The sequence below is a fragment of the Lipotes vexillifer genome, unplaced genomic scaffold (assembly GCF_000442215.2).
Source record: "Lipotes vexillifer unplaced genomic scaffold, Lipotes_vexillifer_v1.1 scaffold704, whole genome shotgun sequence".
Classification (NCBI taxonomy): domain Eukaryota; kingdom Metazoa; phylum Chordata; class Mammalia; order Artiodactyla; family Lipotidae; genus Lipotes; species Lipotes vexillifer.
In genome coordinates, this window is record NW_006771640.1 from 102316 (window position 1) to 128988 (window position 26673).

At 51.3% G+C, this 26673-nt stretch overlaps 1 protein-coding gene across 1 annotated transcript; it reads left to right on the top strand.

The window, feature by feature from the left end:
• On the top strand, positions 1 to 25716 carry LOC103071152 (acetylcholine receptor subunit beta-like). The gene is made up of 11 exons (XM_007447058.1): positions 1 to 43; positions 129 to 268; positions 854 to 898; positions 1435 to 1544; positions 1649 to 1757; positions 2123 to 2270; positions 2740 to 2947; positions 5858 to 6083; positions 6577 to 6756; positions 7602 to 7791; positions 25658 to 25716. The coding sequence occupies exons 3-11, from the start codon at positions 872 to 874 to the stop codon at positions 25714 to 25716; spliced, it is 1257 nt and encodes a 418-aa protein (XP_007447120.1). The 5' UTR covers positions 1 to 43; positions 129 to 268; positions 854 to 871.
• The last annotated feature ends 957 nt before the right edge of the window (positions 25717 to 26673 follow it).

The following is a 26673-nucleotide window of genomic DNA, read 5'->3' on the forward strand; positions in this document are numbered from 1 at the left end:
CTGCTGCTGCTGCTGCGGGCGTTGGGGGCGCCGTTCGCCCCGGGTAAGTCTGGGCCTCAAAGGGGCAGTGACAGGGCCAGAGGTCGTGGCCGGGCACCACGGCTTCACTCAGTTCTCTCTTCCTCCAGGCGTCCGCGGCTCAGAGGCGGAGGGCCGACTCCGCGAGAAACTTTTCTCGGGCTATGATAGCTCGGTGAGGCCGGTGCGGGAGGTGGGAGACCGCGTCGGGGTCAGCATTGGTCTCAGCCTATCGCAATTAATCAGCCTGGTGAGGGCGCACGCGGGGAGTTGAGGTCTGGCCCACTAGCCGGCTGGGGGGCGTGGCTTTAGGCAGGGCGGAACCCAGGGACTACTGGGGGCGGGGTCCGGGGCGAGGCCAGGCTGGGTGACTGACGGGCCGTTAGTAGAGATCGGGTCGAAATCGGACCAATGGACAAGCTGTGGGCGTGGCTGCTGGACGGGCCTGGATTGAGCCGGGCAGGATGATGAACGGGCCTGTGGGCGGATCTCAAATTGGAGCTGGGGCCGATGGACAGGCCGGAGAGCGGACCTTGAGGCGGGGTCACAGGCTGGGGCGGACCTTGGTGCCGGACAGGGTCAATAAACAACAGCGGGCAGAGATTCACCCCGGCCGGGGCCGGGACTGGTAAATGAACTGGCTGACTGTACGGCCAGCAGGTAGTTTACGAGATAGAGGCGGAGCTTAAGCCAACGCAGTTTATAGGAGGTGGGGCTTGAACCCAAGAGGGTGCGACTCAGAAAAAGAGGGGAGTTTCCAGGGAGAGTTTACCCACCGAGCCCCTCATTTCTCTACACTGACATCATATCTGCCCTTTAAACTTTTCCCTGCTAGAACGAGAAGGATGAGGAGATGAGCGCAAAGGTCTACTTAGACCTGGTACGGAGACCCCCGCAGGGTGGGAAAGGGCGAGCGTCCCGCTGCCTTTACAATTTCCTCGAATGTTCCACCCAGTAAGATTTTTTTTTTTTTTTTTGCATCACGACCTCAGAAAACACATTTATAACTGAAACGGAAGCTTCAGGAAACAATACCTATCTTTACTATGCGAGCTGCATTCCATGCATTTTTCATTCTAAATTTTTTTTAACACTGGTTTGGGGCCACCCATTTGATTCCGGACCTATGAAAAGCGTCGTTAACTGCAGTTTGAAAACCACTGTTTTAGAGGCTAGCGTGCAACCCCCTCGTTTTTACAGAAAGAAGAAGTTGGGGCCCGATGAGAGAGAAGGGGAGATTAGTTGATAGGGTCCCAAAGAGTGCAGGTGGAGTCTTAAACAGAGCCCCGGCCCCCAGAACCGCAGACCGTGCCTGCGCGGCTCTCCCTTGCATTCCCTGCCCGGGCTTCCTTCGCACATCCCAAGACTCCTTGCAGCCTCCAGCCCCAGACGGCCCCTCAGCCTCTGCTTGCCTAGGAGTGGACTGACTACAGGCTGAGCTGGGACCCTGAGGAGCACGAGGGCATCGATTCACTCCGCATCACTGCCGAATCCGTGTGGCTACCAGACGTGGTGCTCCTAAACAAGTAAGGATGTCCCCAGAGTCTGGGAGGTGGGGCAGGGCCTCTGGAGGGGCGCGGCCTCCGGAGGGAGGGGCCTGATCCCAGATGAGAAGATTCTTTCCCGGCAGCAACGACGGAAATTTTGATGTTGCTCTGGACATCAGCGTCATGGTGTCCTCCGACGGCTGCGTGCGCTGGCAGCCCCCGGGCATCTATCGCTGCAGCTGCAGCATCCAGGTGTCCGGGCCCCACCTGGGAAGCTCAATGCGCTCCTAGAAACCCTCACTCAGATATCCCTCCTCCATTATCCCCATGACCCTCACGTCTCTCTTACCCTTCTGATTTTCTGTTGAGTTTCATCTTCTCTGTCCACTTTCATTGACTTCCAGTCTTCCTCAGTGACCGCCCCCCTCCATTGTCCATGACCTCCCCGCATAACCTTCTTATTCCTCTGTGACTCCAGTTCTCTGTGATCTCCCCCTGGTGGTCCCTATCTCCCTAGTGCCCCATATCCTCTGACCCCTGTCTGCCCTGTGACCTCCCCAACTCCCCCCGCCCTGACCAGCTCTCTGGCAGCTCTAGTGACTCTCCACTCCATCCAGGTCACCTACTTCCCCTTTGACTGGCAGAACTGCACCATGGTGTTCAGTTCCTATAGCTATGACAGCTCAGAAGTCAGTCTGCAGACCGGCTTGGGTCCCGATGGGCAGGAGCGGCAGGAAGTGCACATTCATGAAGGCACCTTTATTGGTGAGTAGGCTTGACTCCCATGTCCATGGGCTTTACGATTTCCAGTTTCTAACAGGCTGATAAATATACTCCCTCAGTGAGTCCCTGTGGGTTCAGCAAGATAGGTATAACTGTCTATATTTTGTGGTTATGGAAATTGAGACTTGCTCAAATTTATTAGAGATGGGCTGTCCAGCCCAGGGACCATAGCTAGCCCCTTATTACATCAGTCCCCCCTGCTCTAGGATGTGGCAGAGAAAGCCATATCTGGGAATTCCCTGGCGGTCCAGTGATTAGGACTCCACACTTTCACTGCTGAGGGCCCAGGTTCAATCACTCGTTGGGGAACTAAGATCCTACAAGCAGCGCGGTGGTACAGTGAGGCAAAAAAAAACAAAAACAAAAAAAAAGAAAAGAAAGCCGTATCTGGCGCCAGCAAAGACAGGTTCCACATCTGTGTCACCTTCTCTTTTCCCCCACTCCCCCCAAGAGAATGGTCAAGGGGAGATTATTCACAAGGCTTCTCGGCTAATCCAGCCTCCAGTGGATCCTAGGGGAGGGGGGGAAAGACGGCCTGAAGAAGTCACCTTCTACCTCATCATTCGCCGGAAGCCTCTCTTTTACCTGGTCAACGTCATTGCCCCATGCATCCTCATCACTCTTCTGGCCATCTTCGTTTTCTACCTGCCACCAGATGCAGCTAAGAGGGGAAGGGGCCCAGCACTGCTTCTTACCAATGGCTCAGGTTCTTGCTCTTCACCCATAATACAGGGAAGTTTTTCCTGCCAGCTCAAGCCTTCATGAAATGTGCTTCAGCAATCTCACCCAGGTTTTCCTTTCAGGAAGAGCCTTTGCCTCTGCGTCCAGATTTCCCCTCCAACCTCAAGCTTTACCTCCCCTCTGCTGCTCACTTCTCTGCATCCAGTAACTTCTGAACTCTTCCCTTCAGAATCCTAGGATCTCATCCTTGGAACTGCCACTCCTCTGACCAACAAACTCCCAGGCTTAGCTAGCGCTTCCTTTCCCTTTCCCCATTCCTGGCATCCTCCCTCCCCCACTTGTCAAATGCCGCCTACTAGTCCCTTAACCTCCTATGTCCCTTGGGAATAATAGCCAACATTTCTCTGGGAGACAGCACAATATGCTAACAGAGTAACCCTGGGCAAATTCCTTAATCTCTTAGTGTCCTGATCTGGAAATAGGACAGTCGTTGTCCCTCCCACATCGGACTATTTTGAGGATTAACTGAGTTAATAGAACTATGCCTTGTGCTCTGTAAGCTTTGTGTAAGTGTAGGTATAGTCTTTTCTAATTTGGAGCACTTGCTATAAGATAATACAAATAATGTGTTACATACATTAACGCAGTTCTAATCTTCACAACTCTGTGAGGTAAGTACTGAATTGTCTGCCCGTTTCACAGAGGCTAAGTGAGTTTAAGTCAGTCAGCTGACATTACACAGAGAGAGGCAGTGTTGCTATTCCAACCCTGCTTAGTACTAGTCTGATTCAGAGACTGATATCCTAAACTCTCATATTCAAAACATGCTTTCCTGGGAGTTCTCTGGTAGCCTAGTGGTTAGGATTTTGGGCTTTCACTGCTGTGGCCTGAAAAAGAAATCAAAACAAACAAAAAGCACACGCTTTCCTTCTCTCTGTAATCAAGCCCTCTCTCAGCCTAGGGAAGGAGAGTGATGCCTCTCTAGAACACACTTGCACACGCAACTTCTTCCTGGAGCAAGGCAACTCTTGGAACCCAATATTACAGGCACTAAAGTAGAACAGACCATAATAGTTATTTATTTCAATACCTTCCGTGAAGTTTGCAGTGCCTGTGGTATGCCACAGTAATAACCAGCCATCTGGCATATACTTGGTTTCATTTTTGCCACAGTAATAACCAGCCATCTGGCATATACTTGGTTTCATTTTTAGATCCTTCGATTTGTTATACAGTTCCTGCTACAGGGGTTGGTCCATTCATTCATTTAACAATATTTGTCGAACATCTGTAATGTGCAAGGCACTGGGAATACATTAGTGAATAAAACAGACAAAAATCCCTGCTCTCATGGAGTTTATATTCTAGTGGGGGAGACAGTCAGTAAACATAATAAATAAACCCATTGGATAGTATATTATTATTTTTTTAAATTAATTAATTAATTTAGGCTGCATTGGGTCTTCATTGCTGCGCGGGGGCGTTCTCTAGTTGTAGTGAACAGGGGCTACTTTTGTTGCAGTGCACGGGCTTCTCATTGCGGTGGCTCCTCTTGTTGTGGAACACGGAATCTAGGCGAGCGGGCTTCAGTAGTTGTGGCTCGCGGTCTCTAGAGCACAGGCTCAGTAGTTGTGGCGCACAGGCTTAGTTGCTCCGCGGTATGTGGGATCTTCCCGGACCAGGGCTCGAACCCACGTCCCCTGCATTGGCAGGCGGATTCCTAACCACTGTGCCACCAGGGAATTCCTAGATAGTATATTAGGAGAGGTCAATTCCTAAGAAGGAAAAATAGGAAAAGGGTTTGGGGAGGATGAGAATGGGGGTAGGGGTTGCAACTTATTTATTTATTTAAACAATTTTATTGAAATATAGTTGATTTACAATGTTGTGTTTCATTTCTGCTGTACAGCAAAGTGACTCATTTACAGATATATAAAAATTTTTTCATATTCTTTTCTGCTATGGTTTATCACAGGGGTTGCAATTTAAAAATAGGATGGTCAGTGAATGCCTCACTGAAAAGGGAATGTTTGATCAATATTTGAACAAAGACTTGTAGGAAGTGAGAGAATGACCCTGGTAGATATCTGGGGGAAGAAATTACCAGGAAGAGTTAACAGTGAATGCAAAGGCTCTGAGGTGGGCGTGTGCCTTGCATATTCAAGAAATAGCCAACGTAACTGAACGAAGTAAGCAAGAGAGAAAACAGTATGAGATGTAGTCAGAGAGCTAATGGGAAGGCCTTGTAGACTTCAGTAAGGACCTTTATGCTAAAGGCGATGGGAAGCCACTGGAGTGATATGATCTGATTTACGTTTTAACGGGATCAATCAGGCTGCTCTGTTGAGAACAGTCAGCAGGGGGGCAAAGGATGAAGCAAAGAGGAGGCCTTTATAATAACTCAGATCTGAGGTAATGGTGGCTTGTGCCAGGATGGTAGTGGTAGATGTGATAAGTCATTTCAGTTTCAGGATATATTTCGAAGGTAGAGCCAACAGGGTTTGGTATGGGTTGGATATGGGGTGAGAGAGAGGAGAGCTGAGAATGACACAGGGATTTGGCCTGAGCCCCAGGAAAGATCGAGTTGTCATTTGTGAACTGAGGAGGACTATGGGGGGAGCCGGTGGTGAGGGAATTAAGTTTTGGACATGTGAAGTTCGAGATGTCTAGTGGACACCCAAATGGAGAGGTTAAGTGGGCAGGTGGATACAAGTGTGGAATTTAGGGGAATCGGTCCAGGTTGGAGGTATAAATGTAGGAGTTACCTGCATGCAGTTGGCCCTTCCAAAAGCCTGTCCTCGAGTGGGCTGGAAACACGGTCACTGATTATGCCCGGGAGATTGCTTTCTGGCAGAGCCTAACCCTTCCGCCTTCCCCTCTGTCCCCCAAGGAGAGAAGATGGGGCTCTCGGTCTTTGCCCTGCTGACCCTTACTGTGTTCCTGCTGCTGCTGGCAGACAAAGTGCCTGAGAGCTCCCTGTCTGTCCCCATCGTTATCAAATACCTCATGTTTACTACGGTCCTCGTCACCTTCTCAGTCATCCTTAGCGTCGTAGTCCTCAACCCGCACCGTCGCTCACCCCACACCCACCAAATGCCCCTTTGGGTCCGTCAGGTAAGAAGATCTCCTCTCCAGCCTGTGTTAACGCTCAATCCTAGTATTTGGCTTTTTGTCCAGGTATCGCTCCTCCCTCCCACCAACTTCAACCTTCCCTTTCACAGACCTGAGGGAGAACTACAACTCCCGGTAGAGTGTCAAAGTGCCAAGGTCTTTGGGTGTTGAAATGTTGCCCAATTAATTTTATCCTCCCATCAATGACGTTGCGTAGATCCCAGGCTCTCTTCATCAATACTGCCCATCATGGGTCCCAAGGAAGCATTCTAAGGGTTAGGTACTATCAGGGTGGAAGCCCTCAGAACTTTTCTTTCCAGTCAGGATGCCTCCTAACCCACTTAAGAACTCTTGGGCTGTGTAGTAGCATTTCGTCTGTGAGATGCATGCATGCATGCGCAGGAATGGGCACGTGCCGTGGGGGTGGTTGGAGGCTTCCCTTCTGGTCTGAGAGCATAAGAGCCCCCTCCAATACGCCTCTTCTTCTACTCTGCACATCTTTATCCACAAACTCCCTCCGTATCTGGGTCTGAAGAGACCCAAACCTGAGAGAGACCAGATACCAGAGCCACCTCCTATACCTCTCAGGGATTCTCCAGGAAGTGGCTGGGGTCGGGGAACAGATGAATATTTCATCCGTAAGCCACCAAATGATGTTGATAGTCCGCCTGACGATGCAGGGGACACAGGTTCGTGCCCTGGTCCGGGAAGATCCCACATGCCGTGGAGCAGCTGGGCCCGTGAGCCATGGCCGCTGAGCCTGCGCGTCCAGAGCCTGTGCTCCGGAACGGGAGAGGCCACAACAGTGAGAGGCCCACGTACCGCAAAAAAAAAAAAAGATAAAGAAAAGAAAAAGAAAACAGCGATGGACCAACTTCCCAGCCAGCCAGCGGGAGGTACCATCATGGGACGTCCTGCTCTCTGACGCTGGCCCTCCTGACCCTCCCTTCCCCAGCCCTCCTCTCCTACAGGAAGTGGAAGGGGACATAACCAGGTATTTGGGGAGCGAGGTGCTGGGCTGGGAGCAGAAGGGGACACACAAAGGGACTTAGAAGGTGAGAGACAGGAAGGAAGCACCTGGCCTTGACCCTGGGTGGGGTCAGGTACCCTCACTCCCGCAGGCTGCTGACTGCTCCCCTCCCCTCTGCGCCCCAGGCTTCAGGCGCCTGCCACGCCCATTCATAGAGCACCCCTCTCTTATTCTGGTCCAGGCCCTCACTCTGCCCTTCCCCTGACCAGAGGCCTTCCACACAGACCCTCTCATACCAACTGGGCTGAGTCCTTCTTGTCTCCCAGGGTTCGGCCTGAAGTCTCACTCTGCAAAGCCTTCCTGACCTTCCCCCTTCCCCAGTCTGGTTGGTGTCTCCTGGGACCCCTCAGCTCCTGTGCGTGAGACAGCCCCGCTTTGCCCAGCATAACACTGTCCCCGGCGATCGTAACTGCCCTTTGTAGGACCGTCTCCACACAGACTGGCCTCCTGCAGGGATCGGAGAGTCTGTCTCTGGCCACCTCTCCCCCCAGCACCTCCCACCCAGCACAGTACTGGAGCTGCAAACAGAAGCCGGTGGAAGGAAGGAGGCTCCCAGGAGCCCCTACCCAGAGGACACACCACCTGGCCTCTCAGTGAACTCCTGGTTCAGCCCCTCTTCCCAGCACCCCAGGCCAGATTCCCTTGGTGGCACACTACAAGCCCCCAAGGCCAAAGCTGCAGGTACCACTTCCCACACAAGAAAGCTAACTGGGAGTCCCAGGCTGGGGGCTGAGCATCCCTAGCAGATGAAGTGGTCCAGAGCAGCTGGGAACATCTGGATGAGAGAGAGGCCGTCAGGAGCGCAAAGTGCCCCGCCAAAATGGCTCATCAGTGGAGCTGAAGCCAGCGGGGCCTGGAGACATCCAACCTGCCAGCTAAAACGCTCCATGAATATTTAACAGCCTTCAATATTTAATTAGTGCAGACAGATTAACTCGGAAATCGCACACACTTGGGCTGGGGGAAGGGGGAGTGTTAGAAGGAGAGGGGTGGGCTCGAGGAGGAGGCCGTGCTTATTGCATAGGGCCAGGGAGGCAGCTCACCTTCCCTCCCTACCACCCCTAGCCCCCTCTCCCTGCAGAAAGCAAGTGACACTGAGAAAAGTCATAGGGAAAGGGAAACTGGGAGAAGCCAAGGGAGAGGTCTGCATCTCAGGCAAGATTTGAGTAGGGTGGGGTGAGAGTAGTGTTGGGGTGCTCACCCTCCACTGGGCCTGCTGGACCCCAGCCCGACTTCCGGCAGCAGGTGTCCATGTGTGATTACATCTGCGCCTTTGGCATTCCCGGATTATGCTGTTTGTTTATTGTATCGCAACACTCCCATGAGTCTTTTATCCCCTTTGAGCTTCTCCGAGTTTTATCACATCTTGTGCCATTTCTTATTTAATAGAGTTTCCCTGAACTTCATCATCTGGTAATATAAATGCATCATCGATGTCTCTTTTTTGTCTAAACATTTGGTCAGGGACTTGTAAAATGTCAGAGCCAGACCTGGGCTCAGGCTGCCTGTCTATGCTGGGGGTAACATTCCAGCACAAAGCGGGCTTGGGTTCCATGAATGGACCAGCTTGCTTCACACCCTCATGTCTTTGGGCACACTGTACTTTCTGCCTTGAGCATCCTTCCCCTCTTCTCCTTCCCCCAAGAATTCACTCAGAGATCTTTACCCCCTGGGAAGTTTTCATTAACATCATATTTTGTAACCATCTTTTTGCTTCCCCCAGGCTGAGCTCCTCAAAGACAGTAACCCAAACTTCTAAATACATCATGGGAATGGACATGTTGTGGGTGCTTAATGATTTGTTTTTATTTTTAATAAACTGAGGAAAAGAGAGATTTTAAATAGGAACTAGAGTCCTCCAAGCATGTTGTGTCAATGGCTTGTGTACCAGTTAGCTATGCTGCGTAACAAACAACCACAAAAATAATCTCAGTGGTATATTATTATGAATATCTATTCTCAGGGATATTCAGGTCAGTGGAAACTTGGCTGGTCTAAGTCCAGACAGAAAATTCTGTTTCAAACCATGGTGGCTGGGACAGCTCTGATTCTCCCTGAAAGGCTGGAGTTGGCTGGGGAGGCTCTACTCCAGCTGTGTCTCATCCATCCTGGATGAGTAGGCTGGCCGAGGCATGTTCATCTCATGGCAATGTCAAAGGTGCACAAGGAGTTGCCCAACCACACAAGCACATTTCAAGTCCTTGCTTTCTCCATGTTGTTAATATCTCATTGACCAAAGCAAGTCACATGGTCAAGCCCAAGGTCAAGAGGCAGGAAAGTAAACTCCATATGTGAGGAAGCCGTGGCAAGGGTTAGATGAGGTGGGTAAAGACTTTGGGCCAGTGTTTGAATCAATCACAAGTGGGTTCCCACCACACTATGCTCAGGACCCCTCAATGACAGGACCCCAGTGGGACAAGAGCCAGATGAGTCTTACATGCCTCTCCCTCCCATCCTCATCCCCACCCTCCCATCCCCACCCCCTGGGGCATCGGGGTTAACAAAACAGCAACAGACATGAGATGGGAGGTTAAAGAAGCCACTGATGTGAGCCACAAAAAGGAGAGAGAAGGGGACGGAGCCAAAGCTGAAAATCAAAGTCAAGGTCAGTCACATATGACAAAGGACAGAAGTCAGCAATGAGGGCAAATAATGGGCTTAGGCTGAGAAGTGTGGAAAGCAGAGCTTTGGCCCTCAAGTCAGCTCCAGCTCCTGGCGCTGCCTTGGGTGAGTCACTCCCCGCTCCCAGGCCTCAGTTTCCCGGTGTGATAAGGCCTTTGGACTCTAGGAGCCCACATACCCCTGAGGACACTGATGTCCTGTGCCCTCTGGCCCATCATTCCTCAAACTCTGCCCCATTTCTTTCTCTTTAACATGCAAAGTCTGAAATCCTCCCTAAATATCTCAAAGTTACAATCAGACAGTCCTCTGTCTATGGCATCAGAATCCCAAGGCTTCAGGACAAAGGACAGTCACTAAAAGTAGGTCATTGGCAGGTGGATGTCTTTCTCTCTGATGTGTAGAATCAAATCTTGAGAGTTAGAATAAGCAGCTGGTAGAACGGAAAGGAATCCTCTTGGGAATCAGAAAAACGTGGGTCCGAAGTCTACCACTACCATGTGTAGTTGAGTAATCTTGGAGGGATGCATAGACTCTCTGAGCCTCAGTTTCCTGGCCTGTGAAATGGGCTGGTCATGGAAGCACACAGGGCTGCTAGGGGGATTAAATGATAGGACATTTGCAATGTACCTAGCACGGTGCCAGGCCCCATGAAGGAAGTCAACATACGGTAATACAGTACACTTCCTTTCCCTCTTCTATCTCAAGCTCTTGAATCTTCACTGATTCTGTCTCTTCCCTTAAAAGAAAAAAATGTATACATATATATATATGTTTAAACATATATATAATTTTATATGTATACATATATTTAATTATATATAATTATATATATATATATATATATATATATATATATAAAATTAAAACAACTGCCAATGGTTTAATCCTTGCATCTGGACTTGGTGATTCTTTTTCTCTTTGACATCTTTATTGGAGTATAATTGCTTTACAATGGTGTGTTAGTTTCTGCTGTATAACAAAGTGAATCAGCTATACATATACATACATCCCCATATCCCCTCTAGGTGGTCACAAAGCACGGAGCTGATCTCCCTGTGCTATGTGGCTGCTTCCCACTAGCTATCTATTTTACATTTGGTAGTGTATATACAGATATGGTGATTTGAACTGGGTCAGCATTATCCAATTTTTCTAAGTATTCTCTTTCCTACCTTTCATCAACTCTATTGACAGGGCTTCTGTCCCTTTCTAATTGCCCATTCCTCGGATTTCTTTTTCTCTTCCTCATTAAAGACCAATTTTACAAAGCACTTCAGCCGCTCAGCCATTTTTATCATCATCATTAATTTGATTTCCCTTCTCATTTATTAATGGGCCAGGCAGCTCTCAAGGATTCTTTTTCCCCTGATATATTTGTAAAACGCCCTTCTTATTCCCTTTGGTGACCCCAAGACTCTCTATGCCTTTTATTTCCTCCCTTGGCTGCCCTTCTGTTTCTCCGAAGCCTTTGCTGACTTCAGATCTTCCTCTCTGTATCCAGCTCCCCACCTGTCTCCTGTGGCCCTCCCCTGCCCCGCCCTCCCTCCTCAGACATCCTGGCCTCTGAGGCTTCTCCATCTTGAGGCCCCATTAGCAGCAAGGGTTTGTCAGGCTCCTACCCATCCTTGTTCTGCTCCCACCCTGTGAGCAGAGACGCCTTTTCATCTATGCTGGCAACCTGATGGAAGGGACCAGAAAAACCTAGGTCCTTCCCTAGTCCCCACCGTCAGCCTCCATCTCCCCAGGATTCCTGATTAAGGGAGTTATGCACCGGAGCATCCATTCATTCATTTTTCAAAAACAGGATTGAGGTATATTTTACATACCATACAATTCAACCATTTTAAGTGTTTATTCATTAAATTCAGTGATTTTTTCGGTAACTCTACCAAGTTGTGCAACCATCACCAACAATCCAGTTTGAAACATTCTCATCACCCAAATAAGCTCCTTCACACCCATTTACTGTTAATTCCACTTCCCATCCCCATTCCCAGGCAACAACAGGAAGAAGGAAGTAGGCTGTTTACTCTGCATTATCAATAGTGGTTGTGACAATGAAAAAACCACCAATGTGATGCCACCTCTTGTGTTGTCTAGCATAGCAGTGTTACTAATGCACAGGTCCTAACCCCTGTTCCAGGGACACGTGCACCCTCTGCACCCAGGCTCCTTACCTTTCACCATCCACCAGGAATGCACAGAGCTCCAGCCCTCAGTGTTGCCCATCATGGTTGGGAGTTCCTGGCACTTCTCATTCTCCACTACATTCCCTAATAGATTCTTTTAGTTTCTAACATTACTGATCTCTCTAACATGTTCTCCCCACCTTGCCCTTTGAACTTGCTTCTTGGCATTGACCTTCCCAGGCCAAGGAACTTGGCAGTCTCTTGCCTATGATTGGAACTTTGCTCCATCTAAATTGTCTCAGGATACCTTGGGGTCTCATCATCTGTCTCCTCCACCTTCAATCCCTCCCCTTCACTCCGCCCACCTCATTTCAGCCTATGGGGTCATAGATGGAGCCTTTTTATAGGACTGAACACTCTTCAAAGCAAGCCATAGTAACAGATACAGAAAAGCAAAAGACACGATCTTATAAAATATCTCCTATCCCCAAATTATGGTATATGTGGAGTATAATACCTGTAACCCTGTAGGCCAAAAAACAAGTTATTAAATTTAAGTATAGGGTTGAGGTATCTGAATTTCAAAGGCTATCTGTGCTAAGCAGAAAAAAATTGCTCCAAGATTAGGAAGAGAGTTGATACAAATGATGACTGACATAGTACAACCCAGTGGTCCTCAGACTTCTAGATTTTGTAGTTCAGCAAAATTTTTTTTTTTTTTTTGCGGTACGTGGGCCTCCCACCGCTGTGGCCTCTCCCGTTGCGGAGCAACAGGCTCCGGACGCGCAGGTCCAGCGGCCACGGCTCACGGGTCCAGCCGCTCCGCTGCATGCGGGATCCTCCCAGACCGGGGCACGGGCCCGCGTCCCCTGCATCGGCAGGCGGACTCCCAACCACTGCGCCACCAGGGAAGCCCCAGCAAAATTTTTAAAGAGAAAATTGGAGGATTCAACATAAGGTTGCCAGCTTTACAGCCTGCCAAGCATAGATGCTCAAGAAATCAAGTTTAGTCTAGTCTCACCACAGTTTCATAAATGTTTTAACACCAAGAAAGGAGGAAAGAGAGAATCCCAGAAAAAAAAAGACAATCCTATTGAAAATGAATAAATTTAGCTTTGTGAAAAACTCACTTATGTTTTTCTCACTTCCCCACAAGTGCATGAAAACTTTGGCATGGGGCACTGGAACACCTAAATTAAACACATATTAATTCTCATAAAATATGCAGAGTCTCGTAAGCTTTCAAACCTCACCCAGATGTTGCCTTTTACACATCTGCACACAAACTGGAGGGGCCCCGCGATGACGTATGAGGGGTGAGGGAGAGGGGTCCTGCCTTGCCCTGGGGTCCTCCTTCCTTGGACAACTGCTTCCCTCTGTCTTTTTAAAGCAGCTGAGTTCATCATCATTCCCAGCCTTCCCAAGCTTCTCAATTTTATTTTCCCATCACCAGTTTTCCCCACAGGTTTCTGATGAAATCCAGCAACCAGTTTCCAAGGAACTGGTTGCTGGATTTCCAAGAGTGGCCACTTCTCAGTAAACATCAGTAAAATCTGGGATTAAGGGTAAGGCTCCTCCCTGCTGGGCTCTGCAGCCTCTCCTGGTCAAGCACACATAGAGACAGACCTTTAACCCTCCAACCCCACCACATTTCCTATTGGTCTATTTTAAACATTTCCCATCATTATATGTGTTACTATTAATATGTGTGGTCGGTATACCTTCCAGGGGGATGGAACATAGTGGGAGTAAATGGTATGAGGAAGGAAGTTGCTTTAGAGTCTACAAAAGTTTAGATGTCATAGAATTATGTGGTTCCTGAGTCAGAGGGATGGGAGAGTCTATAGCTGCTGCTGGGGCAGTAAAAGCTCAGGAGCTGAGAGACAGAGGGAGGAACCAGCGTGACGCCAAGGCGGTCAGGTGCCTGTGGGTTCCAACCCCTAGTTCCACCAGCCACGTAACTGGGCAGGTCATTAACTTTACTAAACCTCAGTGTTTACACCCACAAAACACACGAGACGACCAGCATCCAAGGGCTCTGGTGAGGATTAGAGGAGTAAGGTATACAGAGGCACTAGTACTATGCTGGCCCAAAATGGGGGCTCCTCTCTTTCCATCCTTGTTTTCTTAGCTCTAGGGGAGGGTGTCCTGGCAGAACTGACTTGGAGAAGAGAGGTGTGTTAAAGGTCAAGGGCAGAATCTAGGTGAACATGGGACAGATTCAATAATATCACAAATAACTCGTCCCTGGGTCCGGCTGGCTTACGTGACCAGGCTCTGTAGCACTGAATTGGTTTCACGCACCTGCCTCAGACACTGAGATGTTCCCGTGATGCAGTGGGGTCCCTGCACCAACTGCCTGAACATGCGTCAGGCTGGAGGGCAGGCAGCAGCCCCTGCACCTGGGCTGGACGCTGTACTAGGTACCTTGCATACAGGAATTTCTGCGAGGCAGATGGTAGCAGCTCTGAGCATCAGGCACACTGCCTAGCGAGAGGGATTTGTAAGCTGCCCCAAGTCTCCAGCTGGTACCTGAGAAAATCCACATTCAAACTACGTGTGCCCTTGTTCTGGGCCCCCCGTGTTGCTCCCGCCTAAGAAAGGAAAAACTACAGGACAGATATAAGCAGGAGAGCCCTCTCCAAGGCGTCAGTTCAAGGAGAGAAACTCTTGGACCATTTGATGCGTGCTCCTTGAGTTACCCACAGAGGTAGGGCCAGCAGGGTCATGACTGAGGGAAGGCGTTATTTACATGTAGAATTAAATAATATAAGAGGAGAGGGGGAGGCGCAGTGGAAATGAGGAGGGATGGAAAGGGAAGTCAGAGTCTTTATCAGCACCGCCTGCCTCCTGCCTTCCCCCCCCTCCTCTCCCTCCCCTCTTCTACCTCTCTTCCCACTCCAAACAGGAGCAGCAGGGAACCCAGCCCACCCTGCCACAGCTCCTGCCTCCCCCGGCCATCCTCCCCCACGGCCCCCTGTCCCCCGTTTGGCCCAAGAGAACATTCTGCCACCTTCCATTCCCTCTTCTAATAATTGCACATTTCCCTGAGAGAGACTCAAAGGCAAAGGAGAGAGAAGACGATTTCTCGGTCAATAAGCCCTTAAGCAAGTTTCTCAGAAGGATGCTTTCCTGACAACCTTGCAGGCCTTGGTTTCTTCCATGATTTCAAATGAAAGCAGTGTCACTTATCCTCAACTGATAGAGGTTAATCGATCGGTCATCTCTGAGTGCCAGTGATGTGCTTGACACTAGCAGGACACTTAATCCTCACAATAATCCAGGGAGCCCTACCCTCCATCCCACCCCTCATTATACAGAAGAAGAAACTGAGGCTCAGAGAGGTGAAAGGATTTGCCCAAGGTCACAAAACAAAGAAGTAATGGAGACAAATATAGAAAACATTCAAAAGAAAGTTCCTCCATGCTGTCATTGCAATACGTATAAGGCCTAGAGGTGCAGCAGCCAGGTTCTTGAAAGATAAGCTCAATGAAGCGAATGGAACTTTCTTGGAAATATATCTGAGGCTCAAAGAATCAGCAGCAAGGCTGGGGAGTTGGGCTCAGACATGGATGGGTCCCAGGGCCACTTGCAGGGCCAGGTGTGGAAGGGGGAGAGCAGTGTCCCTCTGCTGTGGGCCCTGCCCCGTGGGTGCATGAGCTCCCTGTTTTCCGAGGTTTGGCGCCTCTTTTGTACTCCCGAAGATGCTCTTGAATGGCTGCGCTTATTCATGTGTTGTCCTTTTGGTGACAGGCTCACAGGCTGCAGATTACCATCCCACCAGATTGTAGTTAACGGGGAAGAAGTAAACCCCGAACAAATTCCACCAGGAGAAGACAGTCCACAGTGGTAGGGGATACGGATCGGAGTGGGCTTCGCAGAACAGGTGATGCTTAGCTGAGGCCTGAAGGGAGAGCCGTAGCAAACTAATAATGGCTCATCGGGACCGCATTCTGGGAAAGCTGGGACCAGCCCGGGCATTAATTCCTTTACTCCTCCCAGCACCCCTGAGGTAGGGACTGGTATCACCCGCTGCATAGGTGAGGAAACTGAGGCTCCAAAACCTTAGGTTTCTTAAATGCCTCACTATTAGAGAGGCTTCCACGTGATCCATTATCTCAGCTCATACTCACAGCAATCCTGCAAAGTAGATAGGGCAGGTGTGATTATGCTCATTTCCCTGACAGGCAGATGGGGCCCAGAGATGCTAAGTGACCCACCCAAGGTCACACAGCCGCTTAACAGAAGGGTAAGTCTTGCTGCCTCGACTCAGCACCCTCCTCATTGCTGCTTATGCTCTGAGGGTCCTCGTGCCCAGCCAGCAAGAGAGACCAGAGTCCAGTCAAGAGAGAACAAGGCAGAGCCGTTCATTTCCAGACTTCAACATTTAATTCCCAGGTAGGCACCTGACCCATCACCCCACAGGAGCAATCATGGGCCATCCAGTGTCCGGCACGCTGCCGTCTCGGGGTCTGGGCACAATTAAGCACAAACGAGGAATTGGTGCCTAACAAATTAGCAACAGGTAAAAGCCATCAGGCCATCTGTTGCCTCCCACCCACTGCCACTGCCTAATCCCCTTTCTCTGCAGCGTCCCCGGCTACGTGCTCAAACACAAATTAATATACTGGCCTTTGCATATGTATTTATGGCTTCAGGTGGGGAGAGAGCCACAGGAGCAGGTGGCAGGCAAGAAGGCAGTCGCTGGGGATGCTTTGCTCATGCAAAAGTCCTTCGATTAGAGAGGGAAGTCAGCTGAAGGGCGGGGGATGGGTGAGCTGGAAGGCAGACCAAGGGCCTTGAATAGCCAGTTATGGGGGCAGGGAAGGGGGTGGAGGCACGGCTCTTGGTTCCTCGTGGGAAGCACTCCGCCACCCCACTCATTCCCCCCCACCCACTGCCCCGAGGTCTTGCATCATGCATCCCATCAGCCACATTATAAACGCTGAGGCAAGAGGAGGCCATACAATTATCCACGGTCAGCAGGAGGCCAGGACGGAGCAGGAAGGAGCCCCAGGCAGCCAGGTGGCCAGCCTGCCTGGGAGACAGTCTTGAGCGGCCTCTCCGAATCTGGGTTTCCTCATTGCAAGTTTCCAAGATGCTCATGTGTGCCAGCCATTCCTAACCAGTTCGACTCAGGAATTAATATGAATATGAATAGAGGCTGGTATTTCCTGGTGCTTCATGCTGAGCACTTTACTTCGTTTTGCCCTTGCAGCAACCTTATGAGGTCGATGTCACTACACCCATTTTGCAAATAAAGTCACTACACCCATTTTGCAAATAAAGTCACTACACCCATTTTGCAAATAAAGAAATGGAGGTTGCAAGAGAGGTTAAATTCAATGATTTGTAAGTAGGTATTCTGGTGGACCTAGGCTGGACCAGGCTCCAGGTGGGCCCTTGGGATGCAAAGATGTACAAACTGGAGCTGATCCTTTGTCCTCACGGCAGGGTCAGAATCAGCCACAAGTGTTGCTGAGGGGATGACAGGGGGACAGTGGCACATTAGATGGTCTGGGATAGGCAGGCTTCCCTGAAGCCCAAGGTATGAAGAGGAACCATCTAGAAGTGAGGGAAGAGTGTCCCAGGAAGAGGGGACAGTATATGCAAAGGCCCTGAGGAGGGAAGGGATGGGTGTCTGGGGCTGGAGTGGCTGGGACCTGTGCGAAGAGAGGATATAGCTGGCTGCAGCAGAGACAGAGGCAGGCCCAGACCAGGCAGGACCTAACCAGCTCTAGAATGTTCTGGATTTTCTCCTAAGTGTGACGAGAGGCTGCTGCCAAATGTCACCCGGATCTGTTGGACTCCAAAGCCAGGTTCCCATGGCCATCCCATGCTGTCCCCTCCCACCTCCTGCTTCTGCTCCCACAGGAGGGACAGGAAGATGGCGGCCACCTCCTTGGAAAGTCTGCCCATTGTCACAGAGTGGGCAGAGTGAGGACTCTGGGGGTTCCCAGGCTGGGGTTTTCTCCTCCTAGTCCCAAACCGGGGCTGCACAGAGCTGAGCTAGTGTCCTTAAGGTTTTAAAGTCCCAAATTACCCAGGATGGGGACAGCCAAGGAAGGAAGGATCACCCTTCAGTAAGTCCTCCTGGTCGACCAGAAAGATGAACTCAGGCTTGTGAAGCACATATCTGAATGTCCAGGAATCTGTCTGGGGGCAGGGAAGGCAAAGAAAGATCTGAACCCCTACGCTTTCTATCTCATGGTGGGACAGGGTCTGGGAGGGGTCCCAGTCCCTTCAGCATCCCAGCCCAGGGAGTGGGTACAGCCAGACTCCACCCCTTACCAGCAATGTGACCTGGAACAAAACTTTGTTTCTCCACATGGAAAATGAATTAAGTGTGCCTCACAGAGGCGTGGGGAGGACAGGATGGCCATCAAGCACCCAGCTTGATGTCTGCACTTAGGTGCTCAGTCAGTGCTAAGGGACATTACTGTGATCCAGACCTGCTTCCAAGCCACTCCCCTCTCCAGCCCATCAGCATCAACCCTCTATCTCCCATTGTCCCGGAGCTTTGAGGCATCTGAAGTTTCAAATCCCTTGTTAAAAATAAGCTTTAAAAAAAAAAAAGTCAGAAGAGGAGTCAGGAAAGGAAAAAAGGGAGAGGGAGAGAGGAGGAAGAAACTTTTTTCACCTGAAGCCAGATCTCTAATTCTGCTGGTGGCCAGGGACAGCCCTGCGGCCAGCCTCTCTTGCAAATCAAAGGGCCTGCCAAGTAAGCAGCTGCAAATAGAGCGCTGGGCTCTTTGAAGTTGAGGAGCCAGAAGGGAGCTCTTATCCTCCTGGGCTCACAGGAATAGGCTGTGCCAGACAGGAGCCTGGCGGGCATGTAACTGGTGGGGAGGGGAGGGCTGTCAGTGCCAGCTCAGGCTAGAGGGAGGGAGGGAGGGGGTGAGACCAGCATTGGTTGTGCTGTCAGACCTGAGTCCTCATCCTGTGATTCCAGCCAGTCACACACATCCTTAACCTCCATTGTTTCATCTGTGAAATGGGATGATACAGCCGCCTGGCAGGCCCCGTGCATAGCACACAGTAGGTGCTCCTTGAGTGGTGCTTCTCATCTCTGCAGACAAAGGGGAGGGATGGGGTGGGCTCAGGTGTCCAATCACCAAGGTTGCCATCCCCCTGCCCCCACCAAGCTGCCCTTCCTCTCGGGCTCCCTAGAAGCATCTTCCCCGTGACTCAGAGACAGACAAGGCTCACATCTGGGCTCTCGCGCCATTATTCTCTCTCTCTCTCCATTCTGACCCCCATGGCTAACCTCCCCACTGTCCTCCTGAGCTGCCCCAGCCGCCTCTTCACAGACCTTCCTGCCTCCAGCCTCCCCCGGGCCCACCGAGCACACAGATGCACATTCATTTCCCAGAAGCCCAGGTGTGGCTGCTCGCGTCCTCTGCACAACACCCAGACTCACTGCCCATCACCAACTGCTCCACTTGGCAGTCAAAGCCAGCCACATTCCAGACGCCCCTGCCTAATGGAATGAACAGGATGGCACCCGGTGGGCCCGACCGTGGCTCTCATGCCTTGCTCCGTCCTCCCCTCTCTCCACACCGCTGCCATCCCCAAGACTCAGCCTATCCTAGCCGGCCTCTTTGTTTTTGCTCATGCTGTCCCTTCCACCTGGAAGCTCCATCGTCCTAAAATGCTTTCTTCTTCCAGAATCCTACTAGCCAGAATATTCTCTCCCTCACCCTGCAGAATTTGGACTCCTCGTCCCAGGGCTCAGCAACATCTCTTTATTATAGGGGTATTTGCACCTGTGGATAATCTAAATCCACAGTTAAGCTGGTATGGAGACCAGGATGTGAGTTCTAACTGAGGTGTCAATGAGAGAGATGCCCAGGGACACAGCGAGTGAGTGTGAGCTGGGCTGCTCCAGGGCGCTCGTGGGATGCAAGGTGTGAGCTGTCAAGAGTGTGGTTGTGCTCAGAGGCAGAAGTGGGTGGGCATTTGTGGACCACAGCCCACAAGTGTGTATGTGTGACCCTCAACGCACAGGGCCCTCTGTGCCAAGCCAGCACGCAAATACCCTCCCCACTTCCCTCTGTGTCTGTCTCTGTCACACACACACACGCACACGCACACACGACACACACAGCACATAGACATCTTGCAAATTTTCACATTCTTAAACCCTAGAGTTGGTACAAAGTAGTCAGCAAATACTGAAGTGCAAGTTCGGCTGTGCTTTCCAAGCCTCCATCCCACTGGGCATATCAGAACACTTCCAGCTGAATAATAAAATAATAGGGAGTGACAACGTGGCTCTTCCTTGACAGAGCGTTATCCACACCACGATCTCAGAGTCCTCACAACCTGGTCCCATCTTTCAAGTGCAGAGACCAGAGGGCACAGTCTGTTAGAGGCAGAGCTGGGGTTCAGACCCCATCTTAGGACTCTGACTCCCCAGCCCCTGAGGGCAGAAGCTGTGGAAGGCTCTACATCCTCAGGAACTGTGGCCAGTTGGGTGTTTAGCTGGAAGCAGAGTTTCTGAAGCCTGTGGATCTATACCTCCTTATTCTCTGAGTTGAGACACTGGAATGTTCCATTTGTGTTAAGTGATGGCGGTTCTGAACATCATGTATCCTCCCTCAAGGCTCTGCTCAGAACCGCTTCCTCCAGGAATCATTTTCTGAAAATCTCCCCTTACCCTGGGCTCTGGTATGTTTCCATAGCTCCAAACCACAGAGGGTGGCACAAGGGCCTGTTTGCACTTCTGTCATCTGTCACCTACAGCAGCCTTTGAGCCTGAATGACGGGGACAGGGCCTCATTCACCTCTGCATCCCAGTGCCTGGCACATCTCAGACTTTGAACAAACCTTTACAGAACACATGAGTGAATGAATGAATGAATGGAGGATTAGCCCAGGACACAGATCAACACTGTGCACAGCTTCATGCATAGAAGCAAGACTCCCGTGTGAGTGTGGGGGGAGAGGGAGGAGGATGAATGTGCTAAAAAGAGGATGCAGGAGCCTGACTCCATCCTCATCTCTTTGACCTGGTGGTTTTCCCAAGGAGGGATGGGTTAGTCTTCTGAGGATGGAAGAGGGGAACCAAATAGGGAAAGGAGCCCTTTTGCCTTTAGTGGGGTCCACAGAAGGGGCCCGGTCCTCAGCCCTGGGCCTCCCGAGCCCCAAGAAGAGATCAGCCTTGAACGACAAAGCCAGCAACCTCTATAGCTGTGCCAACCAGGGAAGGGGAGTCCCTCCCACACTGTCCCCCAGTGCCGTGGGCGCACTACCAGCTCCCTTGGCTGAAAATCTTGAGGGGTTTTCCCTTAAGTAATTCCATCTATAAGAATCTGGGAAATGACCACGGAGAAAAATCTCCATCCCTGTCCCCTCTGCAAACCCAACAGAGGCTTGGAAAAGTTCGTCTTCCGCCAGACTCGCAGCGTTCCATCTTGTCTGTGGCCAGTAGCCAACTGTGAGTAAGTTCATTAATATTAATATCAATAATTTCCTACATTTGCTTCACGCTTTGCAGCTTACAAAGCACTTTCAGATTCATCATCTCATCTGATCCTCACCACCAGCCTGGGAGGTCAGCGAGGCAGTGATTATCATCCCGGTTTTACCGAGGAGAGAACTAAGGTCCAGGGAGAGAAGGGATGGGCCCAAGGGCGCACGTGGCAGCTAGCTGTCGTGACCCCAGGCCGGTCCTCGCCCTCTCCATCTCCCACTGCCAACCCCTTCCCCCGTCTACCTCGTCAATGTTATCGTCAGCATCATCTCCTGGTTCAGGGGATCTGTTCTCAGCCATTAGAAAGGCTTAAAATAAATTAAAAAGTCAGGCTTTGGCCATCTGCTAAAATGGGTAAAACAACCTTCCAGAAATTTGCTGAGCGACCTTGGGCTAGACATTCCCCTCTCTGGGCCTCCAACCCATTTCCTTGCCTGTCAGGTGAAAGGGCTGGTCTCCTCTCCTTCTGCCCTGCCCTTCCGTGATGCGAGACCAGTGAAAGCTGAAGGGCCTTCCCTTGGTGCCAGACTCGGGCTGGCAGTAATCACACCCCTGAGGAGGTCCCCTCCTGGAGTGTGAGGGGTCCACCTATCATGAGCCTAGGACCGCCAGAGAATGGAGCTATGAAGCAACAGAAGACTCCTAGGAACCCTCCTGAGGATCCGGCCAGAGCTAACCAAAAATTGCTACAGTGTGACAAGCGCTTTACACACTTCGTCAACATGCCTCAGAATAACCCTACCAGACGGCAGTCATTTCCATTCTTTACATGAGAAACTTGGAAGATGAAAACATCATTAGAGGAGAAAACTGAAGCTTAGAGAGGTCACCTGACTTGCCCAGAGTCATACAGCAAACAGCAGACTCAAGTTCCAAACCCAGAGCTGGTCTGCTTTCTTAGTCCCAAATGCTTAAGGATCCAGAGGTGAAGCGGGAAGAATGCATAGGGGGTTGTCCTCCCTCCATTCCCTTTCCTCCAGCCCGCCTCACCTCCCTTCTCCCTTCCTGCTTCTCTACCCTCTGCGGTTTCAGCCCTGGGCAGGGCCTCCTCTGCTGTACCGGCTCGGCTCGCCCTGTCATCTCAGCCCAGGCTGAGATTTATGGATCACACTTCAAGGATTTTTTTTTATTAATAACATTTATAATCATTTTAGAAATTAAGAGCTGAGGATGCAAAGCATTTTAATTAAAATAATCTGCAGTTGATAATTATAGGACTCTCTTAGCTGGAACCAGCTTCTTTCAATCTGTCACACTCCCGGAAGGCAGGAGATAGCTGTGAGCAAATGAGTGAGCCTGGTACCTGTGTGTGTAAAGCCGGGTGGCCCAGGGCTCGCCCTTAGAGGCTTCTGCTGGAGAAGTGAGCTCCAGGGTGAACCGGGCTGTTACCAGCTTCGGGGTGGGACCTCTGTGCACCGTGCAGGGCTGGCTTCCCATGGGATGATAGCCCTTCTAGAGGTCTGCCCACCCGGCACACAGTCTTCTGCTGGTTTCCCTGTGGGCTCAGAGGGGTCGAAGCCCAAGATGCAGAGGGATATGTAAGGCTGTGTAGTGAGAAGTAAAACTCTCACTCAGCTCCTGCCTCTCTGCCCCAGTCCAACCCTCACCCTCACCCGAGACACTGTCCTGCCCTCTGCGGTCAGGAGAGGGCAGCGAAGGCCACCAAATGCAGACCTGAATGGCCTCAAAGATGGGACATAAAGAAGGACAGAAGAAGAGCCGGCTTGCAAGGTTGGGTACCAGCAAGTCAAGACAGCTCCAACCCGTGCCCATCACTGAGACGCTATTTGCTCAGCCCTGGCCCCATCACAGCCCGTAAGACACCACGGGAGAGTGAGACACACCTCGTCCCCTTGGGAGCTCACATGCCTGCACAGATGGTCCACGTGTAAACCAGCCATAAGAGAACATGATGTTTGCCCAGGATGAAGCTACAGCTGTGAGGGGTCAGTTATCAGGTCTGTGTGTGGGGCTAGCAAGGAGGTCTTCACAGGGGAGGGGATGCCTGGGCAGGGCTGTGAAGGATGAATAGGAGCCCGCTGGCTCAATGACAATCACAACTACTAGGGTTTCTTGACTGTTTACTCTGCTCTAGGCACTGTGCTGGGCGCTTACAGCATCTCCTTCAAACTTGACAACAAGCCTTGAGGATAAACTTGATTATTAGCACCCTGGTTTTTTCCAGATAAAGAAACAGGCTTGGAGAGGCTGTGTCATGTGCTTGAGGTCACAGAGGCACGCCCTGAACCCCAAACCATTGATGCCAGCCTTGTGCTTAACCAGTGGGATATGAGGTGCTCAGGATAACAGACTCCTGGGAGGGGCCCGTCTCCTGAAGAGGGAACACGTACAAGGGCTTCAGAGTGGGTGACAGGAGTGATGGGCCGGAGTTATCCTGCCGGACTGGTTTTGGGAAACCCTAACTGAGCGAGTTCCCTCTGTGGGCCTTAGTTTCCGCATCCATAAGTCTAGGGTAGGGGCTCTCTCTAGAGATCCTCCTGGTCTGGGGAGTCTTCAGCTGTCCCAGGCCCCCTGCTGCATCTCTAGCTCAGCTCGGGCAGTGTCCTTCCCCTCACCCACCCCTCAGCCTTAAAGAGGAGAAAGGGGTTCAGGGCAGGCGCTCCCCACCAGGACTCCACCCCAAATCCACCTAGGCCAAAAATCGAATGCGGACTGGCGTCTTGATAGTGGGCTCCAAGTGGCCTCCTTTGGGCTCATTCGAGCCTCCCTTTCCTCTTGGAGGAAATGAGGGTCGTGGGTGGACCAGCCACGGGGAGGGCTTGGACATCTCCAGAAGCAGAGGTAGCTGTCCTGGCAGCCGAGGCCAGGCCTGTCCCTCTGCTGCTTCCCTCTGCGGCCCAGACGTGGCTCAGGCCCTCCCAGCCCAGGCAGCTTCCCTCTCCGCCCTCACCAAAGCCCCCCCAAGCAGTGGACAGGGACCGGAAGAGGATTATGCAGACTCACTCATGGGTAAAATTGGTTCTTGGCCAGAGGAGCAGCAAGGCAGGAGTCCACGAATAGCCTTGCGGAGGGCCCGGGGCTCACGCTGGCACTGCGGCGGCTTGGGATGGGGGCGGTGCTGCGGCCAGTCCAGGGTGCGACACAAGGGCCCCCCACCCTTCCCAATAATCACATCTCCGGAGCGTCCTGGGTCAGCGCCTGCTCTGCGTCCTCCAGAGGGCACTTGTTGGCCGGAATCCCTGAGAATAAACTTGGCCCACCTAGACCCAGGGCTTCTGGGGAGCAGCTCTGCCAGGGCTGGGCAGAAGTGGGGGGTGGGTGGGATGTCAGTTATACAAGGCTCCAGGCTGTGGACAAAGATGGATTAAGTGAAGGCTTAGAAGGAGGGGGATTATTCTGAAAGCCCACCCTTCTGAACTCTGCCCAGCAAAGCACATCTTTCACGCCACTTCCTTAAAGAGTGACCTCTCGGGAAGGAGAATTTCCCTCCTCCTCTGTCCCCTCCGCTTCAGAGAACACTGGAGGCCAAGATGGTTTCAGTAAGAGTTTTATTGCAGCTAAAAGTAATGGAGCAACTCACATCTCATTTCCTGTATTCTACAGCTACAAGTTCCCTAAAGAGAGGGAGGAGGAGGGATCAGCAAAGATTCTGGAAAACATTTAGGTACAATAAAATAAGTATATTAAAAAAGAAAGCAGATCAATGACAGATATAGGACTCACAATGATGCTTACCTTGGGTGAGGAAAGCAGGGAGATGGGATGGACAGGAGGAAGCCACACAGTTAGGTAGCCAGCATTGTTAAGGTCTTAGTTTTTATGCTGGGTGGTGGCTTTAAAGGTACTTATTTTATTTTTAATGTGAATGAATGAATGAACGAAAAATAGGGCCAAACATGGACCAGAGGAGAGTGTAACAAAGATCATGTTCAATAGTTATTCAAATTCTGTGTATCTGAGCTTCCAAAAGTTGGGGAAAATTTCAAAGGAAAACAAATTCTAAGATCAGATGCACCACCTGGCCTCCTGGGCACCTGGGTCCTTGAGCCCTCCTGGCCGCCCAAGCAGACTCTTGAGGTCCAGATTATCCAGAAAATGTCCTCTTCTTCAAGCAGGTTGCAGCCTGACTTCCTTGGAGTCCTGGACATCATAAGGGTAATTTTGAATCAAAACAGAAGTATCCTACAATACTGTAGGCCAAATGGTGTCTGCTCTCCCGGGGCCCAAGGGCTCATGACTCTAGGGTACTAAATATGATTGAAGGGATGAGGGGCTGTGGAGCCCGAGGGCCTGCTCACCTGGGCCCTCTCCCCTTTTAGTGATTCTGCCCTGAGAATCCTGGTCCTGCCTTTGGCCTCAGGTGGCCTGGGCTCCGTTACCGCTGCCATCCCCCCGCGGGACGAGGGCAAGGAGAATTGACCCCTCTCCCACCTCTGGCTCCGCCTCCCACTCATTTCCCCTCCCGGCCCCTCCGCCCCCATCCAGGACGCTTCTGTAGGAAGGGTCCCTGAGGATCCTGGGCTGCCTCACCTGCCTCCAAGGTGACCTTGAAGGACACCTATCAGATTTTGGTGGTGGTTCACTATGCTCTCCTGCCTCACGATGTCCAGCTGTGGGATGGGTGCTCTTGGGGAGTTCCTCTACTTCCCACAGCAGCAGGAGGGCAGGGTTCCCACCATCTCAGTCAGACAGAGGCCCTGGTCCCTTGCTTCAAAGCCCCCAGGGAAACAGACACAGATCCACCTCCATCTCTCGCTAAATAAGCTCGTGTGTCTAAATAAACTACCACGGGGCATGCTCTGGCCAGCCTCCTGTGGGCAATGTGAGAAGAGCTAATGATACTGTAGAGACAGAGAAGATGGGAAGGCAAGGTCAGAGGGCAAAGCTCAGGAAGAGGTGGGGTGAACATCTGGGCCAAGCCTCTTCCCCAAGTCTGATGATACTTGTGCACAGCCCTTTGTTATATGTGATCTCCTTGACCTTGCCTTGAAAGCTGTTGTCCCCATTTTCTGTCCAGGGACAGAAAAGTCCCCACTTTGCCCATACGGCTCTAGGAAGACAGGTCCAGGTCCATGAAACTTGTGGGTGGCAGAGACAGGCCTAGACCCCAGTTCTGATTTCCAGTCTGGAGCTCCCTGGGGCCACCACGCCAGCCTCCCTGCCTTGCCCCATGAGGTTGGGAGAACTGGGACCGCCTCCGCAGTGGGAAGGCTCTCGGGAGGCCATCACCCTCCGCTATGGGAAGGCTGTCCAAGGGAAGAGAAGCAGACAGGAAGAGGAACCAGGGCCAATGGCTGCAGGGCTAATGGCCGCAGAGGAGGCTCTGTGGAAAACAATTTCAGATTGACGATAGGCTGGGATCTTGGTTTGTCTGTT